Genomic DNA, 21,508 nt, shown 5'->3' with positions numbered 1-21,508 from the left:
CTCCGCAACATCTCCAAAATTTGTACTTTCCTAACCCCAGACACTACTAAACAACTCATTCACTCCCTTATTATCTCATGTCTGGAGTACTGCAACTCCCTTCTCACCGGCCTACCCCAACACAGGCTATCCCTGCTTCAGTCTATCCTGAACTCAGCGGCCAGACTCATCCAACCGTTCCGCTTCTGCCACCCCCCTCTGTCATTCCCTCCATTGGGCTTCCGATTGCTCAACGCATTAAATTCAAAATACTAACACTGACATACAAAGCTATCCATAACATTGCCCCAAACTACCTCACCGACCTGATACCCAAATACCACCCAACCCGTACTCTTCGCTCCTCACAAGACCTCCTACTTTCTAGCTCCCTGGTCTCCTCCTCCCACCCCTGACTGCAGGACTTCTCCAGGACTTCTCCCATCCTCTGGAACTCACTTCCCCAATCCATCAGACTGTCACCTACCCTCCTCACCTTTAGGTGCACCCTGAAAACCCATCTCTTCAGGGAAGCCTACCCCACCCTCACTTAACAGCCGATCTCCTCCACTCCTCCTACCACTCCATCCCCCACAGCCACTTCCTCCTGTACCACTATCCCCTCCCTCCTAGATTGTAAGCTTGAAAGAGCAGGGCCTTCGAACCCCTCGTGGATTGTTTTGTTCTATTGTCTCATGTTCTGTCCCCCACTATAATGTACAGTGCTAAGCAAACCTCTTGGCGCTATATAAATACTGTATAATAATAAATAAATACACCCCTTTTGAAAAGTAAGATTTTAATGAATATCTCAACACAGTTTTTTTTATAGATTTGTTTAGCTCATTACATGAAAGTAAGATAAATAATATAACTTAGATTAAATAATCTTCAGTTTTACTCCAATTGGTTGTTGCAAAAATGGATACATCCCACAACAAAAACTACTACATCTAGTATTTTGTATGACCTCCATGATTTATAAGGACAGCACCAAGTCTTCTAGGCATGGAATTAACAAGTTGGCCATATATTGCAACATCTTTTTCCATTCTTCAAGAACAATCTCTATTAGAGCCTGGATGCTGGCTGGAGAGTGATGCTCAACTTGTCTCTTCAGAATTCCCCATAGGTGTTCGATTGGGTTCAGATCAGGAGACATAGTTGGCCACTGAATCACTGTTTTTCTTCAGAAATGCAACAGTGGCCTTAGTTGTGTGTTTTGGATCATGGTGTCATGTTGGAAAAGTGCACGACGAGAAGGGAACGGAGTGATGGTAGCATCTTCTATTTCAAAATAGAGCTGTACATCTGTGAATTCATGATACCATCAATGAAATGCAGTTCCCGGACACCAGCAGCACTCATGCAGCCCCACAGAAGGACACTGCCACCACCATGTTTCACTGTAGGCACCATGCATTATTCTTTGTACTCCTCACCTTTGCGACGCCATACAGTTTTGAAGCCATCCGTTCCAAAAAGATTTAGCTTGGTCTCATCACTTCGGAGTACAGAATTGCAGTAGACGGTTTTTTTTTTTGTGCATTGGCTTTAATAGAGACTTCCTTTGTGAATGATACCCATGCATGCCATTCCTCTGCAGTGCACACCATATTGTGTCACGGGAAACAATCGCCCCAGTTTGGCTTTCTACTTCTTTAGCTAACTGCAGTGAACTTGCATGGTGATTTTCTTCAACCCATCTCATCAGAAGACGCACCATTCGAGGTGTTAACCTCCATGGACAGCCTGGACGTCTCTGTGGGATGGTTGCAGTTCCATCCTTGTTAAATTTCTGTATCACTTTTGCTACAGTATTCTGAATCATAAGGAAAGCTTTGCTGATCTTCTTGTAGCCTTCATCTTGCTTGTGTAAAAAAATTATTTTCTTCCTCAGGCCTTGTGACATTTCTCTTCCATGTGGTGCCATTGCTGACAGCATGAAATGGGAAGGGGTTTTCTTTACGTAACACCCTTTTATAATCGGCTGTCTGCTGGATACCTGTTTAATCAATAATTAGACTTAGCTGTTGAATTCATGTTGATTAGAATTTTGTTGTCTAAAATTTAGCATTGCTCCTAAGACTTTTTTTGGGGTGTATTCATTTTTGCAACATGATCTTGAATGAATTTGTTAGAAAAAAATACTTTTTAGTGTGTGCAAATTAACAAATCTTGTTTGCAATCAATGGCCCGCATTTGTGGGAGTATTTTATAGTATAGTGTCCCATAGAAAATGTTGAAAAAAAGCAGAACTGAACACTATACAACCCAAAAGGGTTAAATGCTGACTTGGATTTATTCCAGTTTTTGTGTAATTTATCAGTAATTTTTTTTTCTGCAAGTCATACTGTGAATGAAGAATAGGGTGGAATCACCTAGAAAATGTATTTCCAGTATATTGTAAATATTATACAAATGCCATATCTTTTATTCATTCGTGTCGCCCCTGCACAATGTCCTTTTTTGTCTCTTTTGGTTCTCACAAATAATAACAAAAAGGTTCTCTAGCTACCCTATATGACCTAAGCCTTAGGCAAAGGATCACATGAACTCTGATTAACAGAATTGTGGATGTTTTATGTAAATAGACATGTTGGAAATTTTGTTTTCAGTCACAGACCTTCTGATGTTGTTGCAATGAGATTAGAGAATTGGCAAGACACTACTACGCAAAAAGATGAGGCTTTATATGCAGTGAGCATAGAACATTGAATTACAATAGATTTATTTTAGTTGTTTTTGACAGTAACCAACACAAATAGACCATTTCATGTCCAAACAAAAACAGATCTCTGCATAGACATTTCCAGTAGAGCCTAAACCCAGCCATAGACAGACCGAAGTTTGGCCAGTTCAGCAGGAACTGAACTAATTTCATTCCATCTATGGGCAGGCTGGTTGTACTGAACCAAACAGAGCAGAGAGTACACCCTAAGTGTAGTAGGTAATATGACATTTATTGGTAAAAGGCAACCACTCACATTTGGTAAAATCAAAGGAGCTTATCATAGTTCTCAGATGGCTTTCACCCCTGGGACAGATGCCTGGAGTGCTGTCAATTAGGATACCCTGGTAGTGGTCCTGATGTTTCCTGTTGTGATCAGAGAGACACCAAGGGGGCGCTATACTAAGTGTAGTATGATAGAATGAAAACCGCACATAAGAAATGGCACCTCACTCAAATTTGCACCTTCGCATACCATTCATGTGCATTCCTACACAATCACAGGTACTCCTGCAGCTTGTAGCAGAATTCTCTGATCCCAAGAGATCACTGCCGCTGTGGGGGTGGAGTTGGGCAACCAGGCAGCCTCTGGAGGAAACAGAATGGGGACATGAACTGGCCGGGATTCAATCCCTCTATGGCTAGCTTAAAGTGAAAGTGCCATCCACAACCAATCAAATTCTGTGCTTTTTCCAATAATTTTTTTTATTTAAAATTCCTGCACAGTTTTGAGATGGGGAGAATGACCATTTTCTTTGTGTAAATGTTGGCTTTGGCCATATATAACTGTTTGTTTTCTGCACACTCAGTTTGGGAACACCTGCTACTGCAATTCAGTTCTTCAAGCACTTTATTTCTGCCGCCCATTCCGGGAAAAAGTCCTCGCCTACAAAAGCCAACCGAGAAAAAAAGAGAATCTTCTCACATGCTTAGCAGACCTTTTCCACAGCATAGCCACTCAGAAAAAGAAGGTCGGAGTGATCCCTCCAAAGAAGTTCATTACTCGCTTACGCAAAGAAAATGGTAAGCATATCTCACTATTTTGTGAATTAGAATATTATGTGTACATTTGGAAACTGAGGTAAGCTGCAACAGTGGCTATTGTGGCTCCTCTTCACAGAGGTTTAATAAGCTGCGATGAGGAGTAGAGATGATATTATCCGCTTCTCATTGCAGCTCAGTGAGAAGCTGACAGTAAAGTCAGTACAAATGGCTGGTATAATAAGATGGAATGTAAGCATCTCACTGACTGTGTAATTTATCCCTCTTCCTCTTTCTTCACCTCAGAAGTGGCAATAGCAGGGAGAGAAGAGGAAATGGCCACAATGTGAAAAGGAGCCAGAGGTGTATATGTATATATGTGTGTTATAAGGGAAAACACAATTATTTATGAGTGGCCCCTCTCACATAGGTTTCTTATTAAATGCAACCTTATTTTTTAGCGCTTATTTTGTCAACGTTTGTGTTTTTGTTTTTCATTGAGAAGTATTTGAGCCCCTGATCTTGCAAGATCCTGGGCTAAAATTCCATTTACACTACACATTGCGGCTATTCACCACATATTTTATTCACTTCTCTCCTCATCCAGAAAAGAGAAGTGCAAATGAAAGAGTAACTCCAATTTTTTTTTTTATCCAAAGAAATTTTATTGGAATATAACAGCAAATACAGGTAAAGTACTGCAATGTATAAGTAAGGTATACATCAAGGATATTTGCCATACAGCTAGTGGTCAAAATAACAGAGTAAGGAATATGTCATTCTTATGATAAATCAAATCTCTTAAAGTTAAAGAAACATGGACAACTATGGTCATTGAGATCATTACAGAAGATCCTATAAACTTGCGATGGCCTATAGGCCCCCCGATCCCGGAAACTGCAATTTCCATTTTCCAACTAGCGGAGACATCAACTGCCATAGGGCAATACCAAGTTCAACTATTTTCACTGTGGCCAATGCTGTCCTCCCATTACTTGACTAATTTGATCAGGGGACCCCAGAAAAGAGAAGAGATGTAAATAAGAAAGGGGGGGGGAAGAGGGAGAGAGAGAGAGAAAAAAAAAAAAGGAGGGGGCGGAGAGATGTGTCAGAGAGGTGAAGCCAGTGGCTGACAGGAAGAATAAAGAAAAGGGGGGGGGGGGGATATGCGCTAGAGTAACTCCACTTTTGTTCAGATAAAAACCTTCCCCTCTGGGTGATCTAGTACAATGCAAGGATGTTAACATACTTTGTTGCAGAGTTGTGCTTTACACTTGTTTTATGAGATTATAACACAAAGCATAGTCAAGGTTATTCATATTGCTTTGAATTGACAATTTATAGTTCATTTTCTTTAAGCCATTGTTTATTAACCTTAGTATAGTTGGTTATACTGCCACCACCTTGTGGTAATTTTGATTATGGCACCATCTTTTTCTGTGTTCCCTTCCATTTTTGTGATTCATTTCCCTTCATTTTCTTCTTCTTGTAATGCTTATGGGATAAAGATGGTTGCATGTCGCACAGGCACATGTTAGTCTGCTTGCATGGGGGAACGCATTACCGTGTTTTGACCTGCAAATACCGTCCCTTCATTTATCTGTTACATCCTGTTGTCTGGTGTAATCAAGCTGCATTAAGTATAAGATCTTCTTGGATGAGAAAGGGTATTCGGTGAGTTCAGCTATCTGATAAAGACTGTCCGCAGTGATTGTATCTGCCTATATAGGCCAGACATGGAGGTCTCAGCAAGGAATAAGTCACTAATACAACAGTTGATGTGAAAATAAGAGTCCTACTTTTGTTATTCTGAAGAAAGAGCTGTTTGTTTGTGTCCATGTGCAATGGGAGTGGTTTTATAATAATCAGTCAGCTGCTGCACCTGCAGTGCTCTGAAAATTGCAGGGTATTCCTTTAGACATGATTTCCTATTGGAAGTACCTCACCAAAAATGACTTTTTGTTGCAGGGGGTGCCTGAAATCTGACTTGTATCTGAGAGTAGATATCTGGGAAAATCAGTGAGCCAATCACACAAGCAGGAAATGATGTTGGTGGTGTTCTGAACACCATCTGTGTACAGAACACCTCTCGGTAGTCATAGTGCAATGCATTTTGCTGAAAATTACAGCACTGCAGATTTGAAAAGGAAAGGTAATTTATAATAACATTCAATTACAAAATGGCTTGTGTCATAGTTGTTTACAGTATATACTTTATTCATTTTTTTTTTTTTTTGGCTATAGTTTTTTAATGAAAGTGGAGTCACCCTTTAAAAAACTCTTCTGGGAGCTTTATACTCAGTAAAGGCCCTTGATGTGTAAAGACAGGAAACATCACTCTTTAAAAAAAAATGTACACTTTATATTTTCCAAATAGGACGTTTATATAGTAATATTCTATATGCACTATATATACATGTGCAACCTAAATGCCATGGGAGCACAATTTTCAGTTTATTAGTAAATAGTTTTTTTTGTTCAACATTATTGGCTATTTTCTTTAGGTAAGTGACTTACATTCCCAATTAAACTCTTTGAATTTTGGATTATAGCTCTACAAAATGTTGTTCAACTTCAACGAGGGTAAATACTTGCAGTCATGGTCAAAAATATTGTCTCCCAGGGGTGTGGAAATTTTTTTAAAAACTACTTGTCCATGGACTGAATCGGTGCCCCAATCTACTTGTCCCTCATGACAATCTACTTGTCCCGACACAAATAAATTTTGAACCAAAACCATATTTAAATTGGAGGTGCTTTAAGGAATGTCTGGGGCTTTTAAAAACAAAAGGGGCTTTATGGCGACTTTAACCGTGCAATGTTAAAAACATTAAAAGTTTATCTCCTCCTCGCCTCCCTGCTTTTCTCCAGTACCTCACTCAGGGACTAGCATGGAGGAGAGACACCTTGCAGTGTAATGAGCACCAATTGGGTGCTCAACGGGAAAAGGGAGTGACGGGCTTATCCTTTATCCCTTTTGCTGCCAGAGCTGTTTTTGCATTTTTTGCACGTTTAAAAAACAATTTAAGGCCTGGAGATTACACAAAACCCCCAAACATATATTTTCTGAAATCAGAGACCCTAGAGAATAAAATAATGGTAGTTCAAATATTTTATGTCACACGATATTATCACAAAGGTCGAGGAAACGCAGAAATTTCAGTACAAAATACACTTACGTTAATTTTAGGGCACAGAAAGCAATAAATGATCCGATTTATTATAAAATATAAAAGATGAGGTTGCATCAAGTAAATAGATGTGTGTACGCTCGTGAAATGGCAACAAACTTTAGTACCCTATATTTTCTATTGGTGACTCTTTTAAAGCTTCTTATAGGTCATCAGTTTAGTGTTACAGAGGAGGTCTGGTGCTACAATTATTGCTCTCATGCACGGCGATATGAAACGTGTATCGCAATCATTGTTTTCATGCATAAGCGCTCCAATGTGTTCTTTTACATTTGTACGTGTGTACATATATGGGGGTCCTCACATTTTTGACAGGGGTTATATGCTTGGGTGTAACTTACATTTTTTTAAAAATATATATATTTTTTTTTCCCAAAACATAGGGGACAAAGAGTCCCCTATGTGATGATTGTTTGACAGGTTCTCTTTATTGAGACATCCAGGGTCTAAAAGACCCTTCATGTCTCCCCAGTACTACACTGAATGTAATGCAGTGCACATCGCACTGCATTACATTCTTTCCTGGCCTCGATGGCTGGTAAATCTGGCAACTGCGACCCAGAAGTGACGTCACATCAATTTCAGGTCAGGACGAGAGGAGCAGATGTGTCTGCTCTCCTCCCTCCCCTATACCCGCCGACACCCACTAAACTGGTCCAGGACCTACAGATGGGCACGCAGAGCCTAGGAGACAGTGGGGCGGAGGCTGGCACCATAGTGGGCTGTGTGGAAGCAATCAGGTGGCAGTGCAGCCGCCCGAATGCTTCCACCTGACAGATGAGCCCTGCTGCTTACCCGCAGCAGGGCTAAAGGTTACAAAAAACCTCCCTGCCCAGCACTACATGTCCTGGGCGTTGGGCAATATAAATTGAAAATCTCACGTTTATTTCTTTCGTTTGTATTGGTATAACACAAAAAAGTGGAGAAAAAAAAACACCAAATCTGACTCATTCCTTGCAAAACCCCTAAAATGGACTGGACAAAATATTGGCACCTTCTCAAAATTGTAAGAAATAATTGCATTCCAAGTTTGTGATGCTCCTGTAATTTATAATTAAACTCGCCTGTATCAGTTATCAGGTGCTAACAATATAGAAATCTCACTGACAACCAGTTAAAATGGTCAGAAATGTACAGGTGAAATTAGAATATCTTGCAAAAGTTCATTTATTTCAGTAATGCACCTTAAAAGGTGAAAATAATATACGAGATAGACTCATTACATGCAAAGCAAGATAGTTCAAGCCGTGATTTGCCATAATTGTGATGATTATAGCTTACAGCTCATGAAAACCCCAAATCCACAATCTCAGAAAATTAGAATATTACATGTAATCAATAAAACAAGGATTGTACATAGAACAATATCGGACCTCTGAAAAGTATAAGCATGCATATGTACTCAGTACTTGGTTTGGGTCCCTTTTGCAGCAATTACTGCCTCAGTGTGGCGTGGCATGGAAGCTATCAGCCTGTGGCACTGCTGAGGTGTTATGGAAGACCAGGATGCTTCAATAGCGGCCTTCAGGTCTTCTGCATTGTTCGGTCTCATCTTTCTCTTGGCAATGCCCCATAGATTCTCTATGGGGTTCAGGTCAGGCGAGTTTGCTGGCCAATCAAGGACAGTAATCCCACGGTCACTGAACCAGGTTTTGGTGCTTTTGGCAGTGTGGGCAGGTGCCAAGTCCTGCTGTAAAATGAAGTCCGCATCCCCATAAAGCTAGTCAGTGGAAGGAAGCATGAAGTGCTCCAAAATCTCCTGGTAGACGGCTGCGTTGACCCTGGACTTAATGAAGCACAGTGGACCAACACCAGCAGATGACATGGCTCCCCAAATCAACACAGACTGTGGAAACTTCACACTGGACTTCAAGCATCTTGCAGTGTGTGCCTCTCCGTTCTTCCTCCATACTCTGGGTCCTTGTTTTCCAAATGAGATGCAAAAGTTGCTCTCATCAGAAAAGAGGACTTTGGACCACTGAGCAACAGACCAGGTCTGTTTTTCTTTAGCCCAGGTAAGACGCGTCTGATGTTGTTTGTTGTTCAGGAGCGGCTTGACAAGAGGAATACCCATGTCCAGGATCCGTCTGTGTGTGGTGGCTCTTGATGCACTGACTCCAGCCTCAGTCCACTCCTTGTGAAAGTCCCCAACACTTTTGAATGGCCTTTTCCTGACAATCCTCTCCAGGCTGCGGTCATCCCTGCTGCTTGTGCACCTTTTTCTTCCAAACATTTCCTTTCCACATAACTTTCTATTAATGTGCTTTGATACAGCACTTTGGGAACATCCAACTTCTTTTGCAATTACCTTTTGAGGCTTTCCCTCCTTATGGAGAGTGTCAGTGATGGTTTTCTGCACAACTCTCAGGTCAGCAGTCTTTTCCATGATTGTGATTCCTACTGAACCAGACTGAGAGACCATTTAAAGGCTCAGGAACCCTTTGCAGGTGTTATGACTTAATTAGCTGATTAGAGTGGGACACTTTGAGCCTAGAATATTGCACCTTTTCACAATATTCTCATTTTCTGAGATTGTGGATTTGGGGTTTTCATGAGCTGTAAGCCATAATCATCACAATTATGACAAATCACGGCTTGAACAATCTTGGTTGCATGTAATGAGTCTATCTCATATATTAGTTTCACCTTTTAAATTGCATTACTGAAATAACTGAACTTTTGCACGATATTCTAATTTTTCGAGTTTCACCTGTACTTAACCTTTCTTTTGAGTGTCTCTGTGAGCCACATGGAGCATGAAGAAGAGAAAGAGCAGCAAATAATTGTCTGAGGATTTGAGAACATAAATTATGGAAAAGCATGGACAATATCAAGGTTAGAAATCCATCGCCAGAGATCTTAATGTTCCTGTGTCCACTGTGCTCTACATTGTCAAGAGGTTTACAACCTATGGCACTGTACCTAATCTCCCTGGATGTGCTTTGTGCCCCTGGATGCTGGAAAAGTGTCAGACACCTGACCATTAATTTGGAGGGCAGCCACAGGATGTTCATACAGTACTGAGATCCATTTAAAGAACGTCGGGCCAAAGCCTATGCGCTGCAGAACATGTGTCGTATAAATCCAGTGTATGAAATCAAATGCTTTTTCCAGATTGAGAAACACCAGGGCCTCCCAGTAGATACCTCAGGACTGAGTTGGGTATGGATATATACTCTACTGTTAAACCCACGGCTGTTTTTTGTTTTTTTGGTTTGTTTTTTTAGTTCAACACACTGAGTACAATAAAATAAACATTCTCCAGTGAGCTTTTTGTTGAAATGATTACCCCAGCACTTGCAGTATAACACTTTCAGTGCTTCTGGCCTCTCACTGCTACTTTCCCAAACTTCATTTCTTTACAGGAAATATTTAACAGTGGGCAGTGCAGTTCACAGTCAGACTTTTAACTTGGGGGAGGAAGGGGGAGGAGTAGGGGAGTGCCTTGCCAATGTATTTCTACAGGGCTGTGTGTTTCTATTGATGTTCACAGTATAAGGAGACAGTTACTGTACCTGCGTGTAAGGGTCATTCCATAGGATGCGGCAAGAGAGAGAAACCACACTAAACAGAAAATTTGGGGCAATAGGTAAATAAGTCAGATTAAAAAAAACTGCATAAGTGAGTGATTAAATCAGCTACAGAGAGTGCTTCAAAATCTGAGGGTTTAAGATCACTAATTGTCAGTCTGTGCCTGATCTCTTCCTAGGCATAGAAGTAAGTGAAATAAATGTATCCACGAGGCTGCTGAGAAATGTAGCTAGATTGCCTGTGCACAAACTCTTCCAAGACATGAATGCGATCCTGTATACTCTTGTGGACATTAGTAGCTATTTCTAGAACTAGCCATGTCTAGGAAAGTGATGGAAATCTTGAAGGAGATTCTGCACAGATTGGCAAGTAAGCTGCAACATCAGCAGTTCTGTGGATGTATTTGTATCATTCAGTTTATCTTGGAAAAGATTGTTTGCAGACTGGCGGGCAATCAAGCTACAGTGTCAACAGCCTTATGAATACATTTTTTTAACTAACACTAATCTGCAACAGTAAACTTGGCTAGTTTAATTTAAACTAAACTCTATTGTAAATATCTTTTTTAAATTGTTAACAAGCAGCCACACATACGCTATACAGACTGCTTCATTCTGGGCTGTAAGGGGTGAGGGAGGAGACTCCTTGTGATATCTGGCAGCTTCTGCCTACGTCACATACCCCATCTGTTATCACTCATAATTTACAGCAGCCTGACTATTCCTTTTGTATCTCCAATGTAGAAGAGAGATTCTTACAGGTCTCTCTTTGTTTAGCTTCTGCCAATGTCACATCCCAGCTGATTTCCCTCAGTCTATACAGGGGTATCAGCAGAAATCTGACCTCAGGAGTACAGGCATGCCATGCATAGGCACAGCTCTCTAGTAGAAGACATGGACGCAAACTGAACAACAGGGTACATTTACCACAAAGGGCATATAAACCGCACATACTTGGTGTTTTAGCTTAAAACAGAAAAGAAGGGATAAGTATGGATCTGCTTCTGTCTGTGATGTGGTCAGTTTAAAAACGGACATTAAGGGGAAATACCAGGATCGCCTTTTATTTACAAGCTAAGAAACAAATACAAAGACAACGGTACATTTACCACAAAGGGCATATAAACAGCACATCACTTTGAAAAACACCCCCTCAAGTAAGGGTAGATGATTCATGTATCTTGCTACCTGGAATCCATCTTCCCTTAGCTCAGGCATAGGCTAAGCTGAGAACCGTCCCCTCCCCTCCTGAAGACTCCTGGGATGTATGACATTATTTTCCTAAGCACAGAAACCAGGAAGTAACTTAAAGCAGAGTTCCACTGACACGTGGTGTCCTCCCTGCAACCCGTTTCACCAGCCTTATAGTGTTCCAGGCGCCGACATCTTCAGTGCGGGCACCCGGATGTGACAGCTTGCGGCTTCACAGCTGGGTGCCCACTGCAAATGCGCGAGTAGCACTGTGCTTCCTGAATGGCTCTGTAGTCTTCTGGGACCTGTCACGTGTTCCAGAAGACTACGGGGAAGGAGGGTAGGAGGACAACTTCCGCTTTTGATCGCCCAGGCGATCGCAGCGGAAGTGGGAGCCGAGGAGATGTCCGTATCGGGTATCCGCTCCCCAAAGATGTCAATCCTTAATGGGGAGCGGTGAACCAGTCTTTAAAGGGGATCTTCCCTTTTTGGGTGGAGCTCCGCTTTAAGAAATGTAAAAAAAAATTAAAGCAAGCAAATATGATATACTTTCCAATCCATTTACTAAAGCTATCAATATAAGGATGACAAATAGCTCATGTTGACAGATAAATAGAGGCGTATTTGCGTCAATGGGACGCGATTTTACCTTTGAAGTCAGGGGGGCGTGATTTTGCATTGAAGTCAACGAAACACGATTTTGCATTTAAGTCAGTGAAATGCGATTTTACATTGATGTCAATGGGACGCGATTTTGCATTGCAGTCAATTATCGGCAAACCGCTGATAACCCTATTTTCGTCCGATAATTTACTGCAGTCGACAACCTGAATACAGATTACTGAAAAATCGATCAAAATGAACAAAAAAGTTAATGTTGAAAGTTTTTTTGTTTTTGTTTTTTTGTTTTTTTTTCCCCCTGGGTGTGATGGAGACCAGATTTGATCCCATCTCCTGGCATTTGATTTAAAACATTTTTCAGTGGAATTCAGTAAAACCTAAAATGCATTAAGTTTTAGCAACATTATTTAATAGCTACAGCAGCAACAGATACTTTGAGAATTACTGCCAGTTTGCTGGATAGGAAACTGGTGGTAAATAAGACCAGCTCTGGGGTGGTGTACAGAGTTTATCTGACAATTTCTCCCCCTAGTGGCTCTGTCCCTGGCCTCATTCAACTGTTGGCTGGGAGATTCCCCTAACAAGAGCACATTTTGTAAGTACAGTAAAGGGGCTGGGGATATCGATGATATTACCCAAATATGGCAATACCTACATTTGGGAAATTACTTGCATCACTGGTTGGGTGGAGCCTGATGGGGAACATAGAGACTAGTTCTCTATCAGTAGAAATTCTGAAAGAACCCTCTGCACACTGCTATATAACCTTTCCAGCTTTGTAATAAAAATGTATTTTTTTATTGAAAAGTTATCTGCAAAGGGTGTATAGCAGTGTGCAGAGGGTTCTTTCAGAAGTTCTAGTGTTGATATGTTGTTACACCCCTTTTGCATCTGATAGACAAATGTGTGTACAATCCATTGGTATTTGAGCACAGGTATATCTTGTTTAGTTCTCTTATCAGGTCTGCCTTACTTGAATAACAGCGCACTACAGTGAGCAAATTCAAAAGCCGCTATTGGACTGAATAGCAGTCATGGAGCTGCCCAATGCCATGTGATGACTGACCATACCAAAAATCTCAAACGACGCAATCGTGCGCTGGAACGACTATGGCGCAAAACCAGATTCCAACAAGCGTTCACCCGATACAAATCTGCCTTCTTCACCTACACTTCCTTCATCCACGCTGCCAAGCAAGCCTACTTTGTGACCCTCATCAATACCCTCTCCTCCAGCCCTCGCCGGCTTTTCTCTACTTTTAACTCTCTACTCTCTCTGCCTCCACCCAGTACCTCACTCACCGCCCACGAGATTGCCAACCACTTCAAAAACAAGATCGCCGCAATTCGTAGGGACATCGCCACTGCTCAGACTTCCACCCCACCTAGCATCCCTCACACGTATAACCCCTCAACATCCCTCTCTTTCCACCTCGCCACTGTCCAGACCTCCACCCCATCTAACATCCCTCACATTAAAACCCCCTCAACACTCCACTTCTTCGACCTTGCTACCACTGAAGAGGTCACTAAGGTCTTCTCTGAAGCCCGCCTCACCACCTGCCCCCTTGACCCTGTACCCTCACAACTCCTGTGGTCACCCTCCTCTTCCATCCTACGCTCCCTCACTCACATCTTTAATCTCTCCCTCTCTACTGGCCCATTCTCCTCCCCTCTGAAGCACGCGCACATCACTCCCATACTTAAAAAACCCTCCTTGCGTCCCACCGACCTGAACAACCTTAGACCCATCTCCCTGCTCCCATTTACATCCAAACTCCTCGAGCGCTTAGTCTATAATCGCCTGAGTTACCACCTCACCAACAACAACCTCCTTGACCCCTTACAGTCTGGCTTCCGTCCCCTATACTCCACCGAAACTGCCCTACTCAAACTCACCAATGACCTACAAACCGCCAAAGCTAATGGCCACTATTCAGTGCTCCTACTCCTCGACCTCTCTGTGGCTTTCGACACGGTTGACCACCCCCTCCTCCTCAAACTACACTCTGTTGGCCTCAGAGACTCCGCTCTCTCCTGGCTCTCTTCCTATCTATCACAGCGCTCCTTCAGTGTTACCTATAACGCTGCCACCTCCCCCTCAATGTTGGGGTCCCCTAAGGCTCCGTCCTTGGGCCCCTTCTCTTCTCCACCTCCTCCCTTGGCCAACTGATACACTCTCACGGCTTCAACTACCATCTTTATGCCGATGACACACAAATCTATCTCTACCCCTCGCCTCACCCCATCCGTCTCCACCCGAATCACTAGCCTACTGAACGACATATCGAATTGGATGTCACTCCACTTCCTCAAATTAAACCTTTCCAAAACTGAGCTCATAGTTTTCCCCTCAGCCCGCAACCCCCCCCCCCCCCTGACTTCTCCATCACGACCAATAATGCCACCATCAGTCCCACCCCACAAGCCAGAGTACTAGGTGTCATCCTAGACTCCAATCTGTCCTTCCAGCCCCAGGTCCAATCACTGACAAACTCCTGTAGACTCCACCTCCGCAACATCTCCAAAATACGTCCGTTCCTAACCCCGGAAACTACTAAGCAACTCATTCACTCCCTTATCATATCACAAGATGACTATTGTAACTCCCTCCTCACCGGCTTACCTCACCACAGGCTAGCCCCGCTTCAGTCTATCCTGAACACTGCTGCCAGACTCATCCACCTTACTAACCGCTCTGTGTCCGCCACCCCTCTCTGCCAATCCACCCACTGGCTTCTGATTGCCCAATGGATAAAATTCAAAATGCTCACATTGACGTACAAAGCTGTCCATAACACTGCCCCAAACTACATCACCGATTTGCTATCCAAATACCACCCAAAACGTACTCACCTTTCCTCACAAGACCTCCTACTCTCTAGTTCCTTGGTCTCCTCCTCCCATGCCGACTGCAGGACTTCTCCAGGGCTTCCCCCATCCTCTGGAACTCCCTACCCCAATCCATCAGACTGTCACCCACTCTCCTCTCCTTTAGGCGCACCCTGAAAACCCATCTCTTCAGGGAAGTTTACCCCACCCTCCGCTAATTGCCGATCTCCCCCACTCTTCCTACCACTCCATCCCCCACAGCTATTTCCTCTTGTACCACTATCCCCTCCGTCCTAGATTGTAAGCTCCAAGGCGCAGGGCCCTCGAACCCCTCGTGTATCGAATTGTATTGTTACTGTACTGTCTCATGTACTGTCTCCCATTGTAATGTACAGCGCTGAGCAAACTGTTGGCGCTATATAAATACTGTATAATAATAATAATGTGATCTCAGTGAAAAGCTAGGTGGACCTGATAGGGGCTAGTCTCTTAGTTCTCAATCAGGCTAAGCCCACCCATACCACAAACCTCCTCAGACATGCACCTGGCAATGTAACGGGCGCAGTGACCAGGGAGGGAAGAACGAATTGAAGGAGGATTGTCCAGTATGCCTGATATTGAAAGATTCATGTACCTATCTCTGACAAGTACATGAATTAACCTGAAGGCTTTCTAAGACACCCTTTATGAATTCCCCCTTTGTGTTTGGCTGTTTTGCAAAGTTTGATTAAAAAAAATTGAATTGAAAGCACAATTGCTTGATCAAATACATGAATAGCTTTTGGGTATTCCTATCTTAAGAAGAGACACTTTTGCTTGCAGCACCTATGGGTGTCTGCAGTTATGAGCACAGTATTACTTTATTCATAAATCCGTCTCCACGAGCTGCATTATTCCACCTACTTCTGCCTCTCTGGTTCCTGCTTTTCTTTATGCATCCCCTGTGCATTCTCTCCTTGAACAAACAAAGGTGTGAGATTCCCAAGCTTCCCATTCAGTAAGCACCTGTGTTGTCATAGTGCCTGTCGAAAGCAATGGAGACCATGCATAGACTGGTGTTATAGTATTGAAAGTCTCTTGTTAATCCGGTGTATGAAGCTGCTATAAGGCCACAGCTTGCTACATAACTTGGCTGCAATAGACAAACTGTGGCGGAAATAAAAATTATTAAAAAACACACCTAATAATAAACTTTATATGCATTATTTATCAAGAGAATTGTACATAAATCCTTTCTTTATGTAGTACACATATAGGCATTTTGTATGTATGTGTGTGTATATATATATATATATATATATATGTGTGATGTGTGTGTGCGTGTGTGTGTGTATGTATGTTTGCGTGTGTGTGTATGTTTGCGTGTGTGTGTGTGTATATATATCTATCCTAGATTGTAAGCTCGAAAGAGCAGGGCCCTTGAACCCTTTGTGTTTTGTTTTGTTACTGTATTGTCTCATGTTCTGTCCCTCACTATAATGTACAGCGCTGAGCAAACCTTTTAGCGCTATATAAATACTGTAAAATTATATATATATATATATCACAGCAGGTATCGAATGTGTCACCACTTTTCTAGGTAAATATATTTCTAAAGGTGCCATATGTCAGTGACAACCCAGGAAATTCATACATATAAAGATAACAAATCAAATAAGTTCAGAAATTAAGTTATGTATAATAAAAAGGAATGACACCGGGAAAAAGGGAAAAAGTATTGAACATATGAAGAAAGGGAGGTGCAAAAAGGCATGGAAAGCCAAGAAACCAGCTGATATCTATCAGTCATTGGAAAACAATGTAAATGTAAGTTTAGTAAATGTAAGTGGGTCCCTGTGAGTTTAAAAAAAATAAAAATAAATTGTGTATATATACAGCAGGTAAAATAAGTATTGAACACGTCACCATTTTTCTCAGTAAATATGTTTCTAAAAATGCTTTGATGTGAAGTTTTCACCACATATCAGTAACAACCCTTGCAATCCATACATACAATGAAACCAAAACAAATAAGTTCAGAAATTAGGTTATGTATAATAAAATGGAATAACACAGGGAAAAAGTATTGAACACCTGAAGAAAGGGAGGTGCAAAAAGGCATGGAAAGCCAAGAAACCAGCTGATATCTATCAGTCATTGGAAAGCAATCCAGCCCCTTGTCAGTGCAAATCAATATCAGCTAGTTCAGTCTCAACTGATGGCCTATAAAAAGGTGTCTCACAAAAAGCAAAGAGCTCTCTCAAGACCTTCGCAACCTTACTGTTGCATATCATACTGATGGCACTGGTTACAGGATTTCTAAACTTCTGAATGCTCCAGTGAGCACTGTTGGGGCCATAATCTGGAAGTCGAAAGAACATAATTGCACTCTAAACCGGCCACAACCAGGTGCTCCTCGCAATATTTCTGACAGAGGAGTGAAAAGAATGATCAGAAGAGTTGTCCAAGAGCCAAGGACCACTTGTGGAGAGCTTCAGAAAGACCTGGAATTAGCAGGTACAATTGTGCCAAAGAAAACAATAAGTAATGCACTCAACAACCATGGCCTATATGCATGCTCACCACACAAGACTCAATTGCTGAAGAAAAAGCATGTGGAAGCTCATTTACAGTTTGCTGCACAACATTTAGACACGTCTGTGAAATCCTGGGAGAACATAGTCTGGTCAGATGAGAACAAAATTGAACTCTTTGAATGCATAATACACACCATGTTTGGCGGTCAAATGGCACTGCACATCACCCCAAAAAGACCATACCAACAGTCAAGTATGCCATTCCTTCAGAACACCTGCGCCGGTGACATCTGACAATGGTGCACGTTTAGTATACCTACAGATAAACTTTATTATATGCTTACCTGAATGTAAAAATAAAAAGAGTTTAATACTACTTTAAACTCCCTGAATCAGAAAACTGCTACAGGAAATTACCTGAAGTGGAGTTTGCCAGAGTGAAATAGAATCTGGCATAGGTTTTGTGACTCATTTTACAGTATAGAAAACTGACACAGATCCCCACAAGATTGGACCTGGTATCCGGGGTGTGAGCTGTTGGCCTCTCTGCTTTTGCAGTGCCTGCACAGCCTCCCTCCTGATGTCAGCTGTACAGAAGTGGGGATGGGCAATGGGATCGGAGCATAGAGCTTCAGCTGTGTTCAGAATAAACAAAAGGGGTTTTGACCCTTTTGTTTAAATGGTATTAAACCCAAAACTAAAAATATAATATATTGTGGATCACTGGTTCTTAGATGTGGTGGCTACATTTGGCCAGTAACACAACTTATGTATTAGGGTGCCCCTACTCTGGATGAAGGGGCACATGGGGGAGCACCTTTGGACAGCAGCATTGTCAGTCTGGGGTGAGGGGACTGTTAGATGTACTGTACTAGCATATTTAAAGTGACACTAAAGTCCTTGTTTTTTTTCTTTTAAAATTACAAACATGTCATACGTACCTGCTCTGTGCAGTGGTTTTGCACACAGCAGCCCAAATCCTCCTCTCCTCGAGTTCCCTGCCGGCACTCCTGGCCCCTCCCTCCTGTCAGGTGCCCCCATAGCAAAGGGCTTGCTATGGGGGACACCCGAGCAAGCGCTCTCCCAAAGCGTGGCTCTGCGTGTCCATCCACACACAGAGCTGCGGATCGGTTATGCCCCTCCTTTACCTGATTGGCTCACTGGCTGTGATTGACAGCGGGAGTCAATGGCTCCTGCTGCTGCCTCAGTCAATCAAGAATGAGAGTCCCTGGAGAACCGAGGCTCTCCTGGACATCGCTAGATAGAGAAGGGGCTCAGATGAGTATTAGAGGGGCTGCTACACAAGGTTTTTTTTATAGGGATGCACCGAAATTTCGGCCACAAACATATTGGCCGAAAACAGCCTTATCGGTATTTGGCCGATAGGAAAAATTTAGCCGATACAGGAGACTGTGTGCATTTAAAAACCGGCACTGACATATGGCGACAGCCAGTGAGGGAGCTTCTCTGTATACCCTGCTCCCTCACTGTATAGAGTGCTCCTCTCCTGCCCCCTGCTTGCACACACTGCCCTCTACAAAGAGGACCTGTCACTCATATTTATCCCCTATGTGATAGCAATAAAATCATAAGTTGGAAAAAAATAAATAAAAATTTACATAAAAGTAGAAAAAAAATTGGAGCCTCCTCACCCCCATATACGCAGACGTTTCAGTTCGTTTTTCAGCCACATGTATTCTGAATTTTCGGTATCTGTTTTGGCACCAGAATTTTCATTTCGGTGCCCCACTAGCTTTTTTACCGTCATGCATATAATTCATGAAGGTAAAAAGCATGAGCCTTTAGAACCACTTTAAATAATACACCAACAAATTGAAGCCAAATGCTAGCTAACACTGTATAAGCAGTTACAGCAAACACTTTTTTCCTTTTGCGATAAAGGTTTTACATATAAACATACATATTTTACATAGGTTTTACAATAAATGATCATTGTAAGCACTCCTGTAAGTGGTATGTCTCATTAACTGCTATATCTGCAAAAGTTATTTTTTTTGAAAAACAAATTTTAAGCCTTGGGTGGCCCTTTTGGGTGGACCGAAGACTCAACAAATTAAAGGAGCGGGTGCAAAATTGTTGACCAAACAGTGACTGCACCCAATCACATGCAGTCACTTTTCAAGTATTCAGGCAGCTGTCAGAATACATTAGCCAGCAGGGGACATTCCTCCATCCACTCTGTTTAATGTTTATGGGAACATCTTTTAATTTCTTCTGTTCTTGCTATTTCCTCATGTGTGAACAAGTTTCCAGTTCCTCAGTGACTGATTCTAAGAAGCACTCTGTCCTTGAACTATGGGCTTGGGAATAATGCCAACAGTCTCGTTCCCACCCTGTCATAGTTACATGGCTCATTCATTCAGTAGTAACTATTGCCGTTATATTGTATGCAGTGCAACTGCAGACGTTTTGAATGAAAGCACTAGTTAACGGATCAGAGTTTGACATCTGGATCATCAGATTCTCCCATGAGCCCACAGTTGATTTAATAAATGAGCTGAGTCGATCTTTTTATGCCAGCCAGCATTTTAACATTGGGGGCTAGACCTCTTGCAGCCAGTTACAAATTACCAGAACATTGCAATAATTACAGTTCTCTGAATATACATAATCTGTTAATTTTCAAAATCTATGTGAAATGTGTTTAGAGATGACCTCTCTTCTTTCTTTTTCCTCTTGTTTTTACGTTTAGCTAATCAGTAAGTGGTATATATTACAGGGTTTGTTTCAGTTTATACTAGAGCTATACACATAAAAGGCTGTACACCGTCTTTGTGTTCGTTAGCGTGGCAAGTTGAGGAAGTTTATTATGCTAAATGTTTCATCTGTATTCCGCCCACCTGGTATATTGTCCTCTGTCAGACATTGTCAATGACAACTCCTACATTATTTTCCTCTTGTGACAAGGCTGTGTAGGCATTATGTCTCGGCTATATCATTAGATGATGTAAGTTTATGATGTTATCACATGTTATGTACAGTGGAAGCTGCTTTGTGGATTCTGGCTTTTATGGTCATTTTATTTGATTTTATTTGTGACTAATGCCTTCTCTTTTCTTTTGAGGTTGTTACTGATTTTTACTTTGTCCTTTATTTTCATTACTGTAAATAGTATAATATGACATAATCACTTTTTAGACTGGTTAACCACAGACAGGCTTACCCTTGAGAACTATGAGGGATACATCCAACTATTCTCTATAGTGCCGAAGCCTGCTGCTTTTTTTTTTTTTGTATAGCCAAGGAACTAATGCAGAGCATGCACAGTTGACACTTTCCTCTTCTCATTGAAAATACTAAATTCCCTGCTGCAGCAGTAAGAGCTCTTGTTCTCTGATTGGCACACCTATCCAGTTGGGATGAGCTCCTGCAAATTAATAGTTAGCACCAGGGAGACAGGGCTGATCAGGATGAGAGTGGAGCTTTATTTTACCAACTCTGTAACATTAAAGGAAACCTGTTCTAAGATTATCTAAAACTGTTAAGACTAAGAGTCCAGCCTCAGTGCTGTGAATCATTGTCCTGGAACAAGTTTGTCACCAGTAAAGTCAGAACTCCTGATCTGCATACTTGTTCTGAGCCCGGGAGTTAATACCTTCAGAAGCAAAAGGACGGCAGTGGCAGCCCACGTTTCTTTCCACACAGGTTTTACTGCAGTCAGTCTGGCATTAGCATACCCAAGAGATCATTGGTTTCTGTGGGGTCAAATCACATTTCTGCCCATAACACAAACATCCCCTGCCAGAGAGAAACAAGGTTGTTCCTGTGTTGTCTGTGCCTTACTCAGAACATGGAACATCCATGGGAAATGATAACCATCCTTATATTTAGCTTGTTCAAAACTCAAATGGCTCTGAATATGTAAAGGCTACAGGTCACATATTGAAAATTTTTTGTTTTGTTTTTATAAACAGA

General features: G+C 41.9%; 1 protein-coding gene across 1 annotated transcript in view; it reads left to right on the top strand.

Moving 5' to 3' along the window:
- The window catches only part of USP12 (ubiquitin specific peptidase 12), a 109,938-nt gene that overhangs the window by 58,161 nt on the left and 30,269 nt on the right, over positions 1 to 21,508 (top strand). The window contains exon 3 of the mRNA XM_089685827.1: positions 3,520 to 3,733. Coding sequence (XP_089541953.1) covers positions 3,520 to 3,733 — 214 coding nt within the window. The remainder of the gene's footprint in view (positions 1 to 3,519; positions 3,734 to 21,508) is intronic.

The sequence above is a fragment of the Staurois parvus genome, unplaced genomic scaffold (genome assembly GCF_062004578.1).
Source record: "Staurois parvus isolate SC_StPar_1 unplaced genomic scaffold, SC_StPar_1.0 ptg000387l, whole genome shotgun sequence".
Classification (NCBI taxonomy): Eukaryota; Metazoa; Chordata; class Amphibia; order Anura; family Ranidae; genus Staurois; species Staurois parvus.
This window is presented reverse-complemented; position numbering and strand designations above follow the sequence as displayed.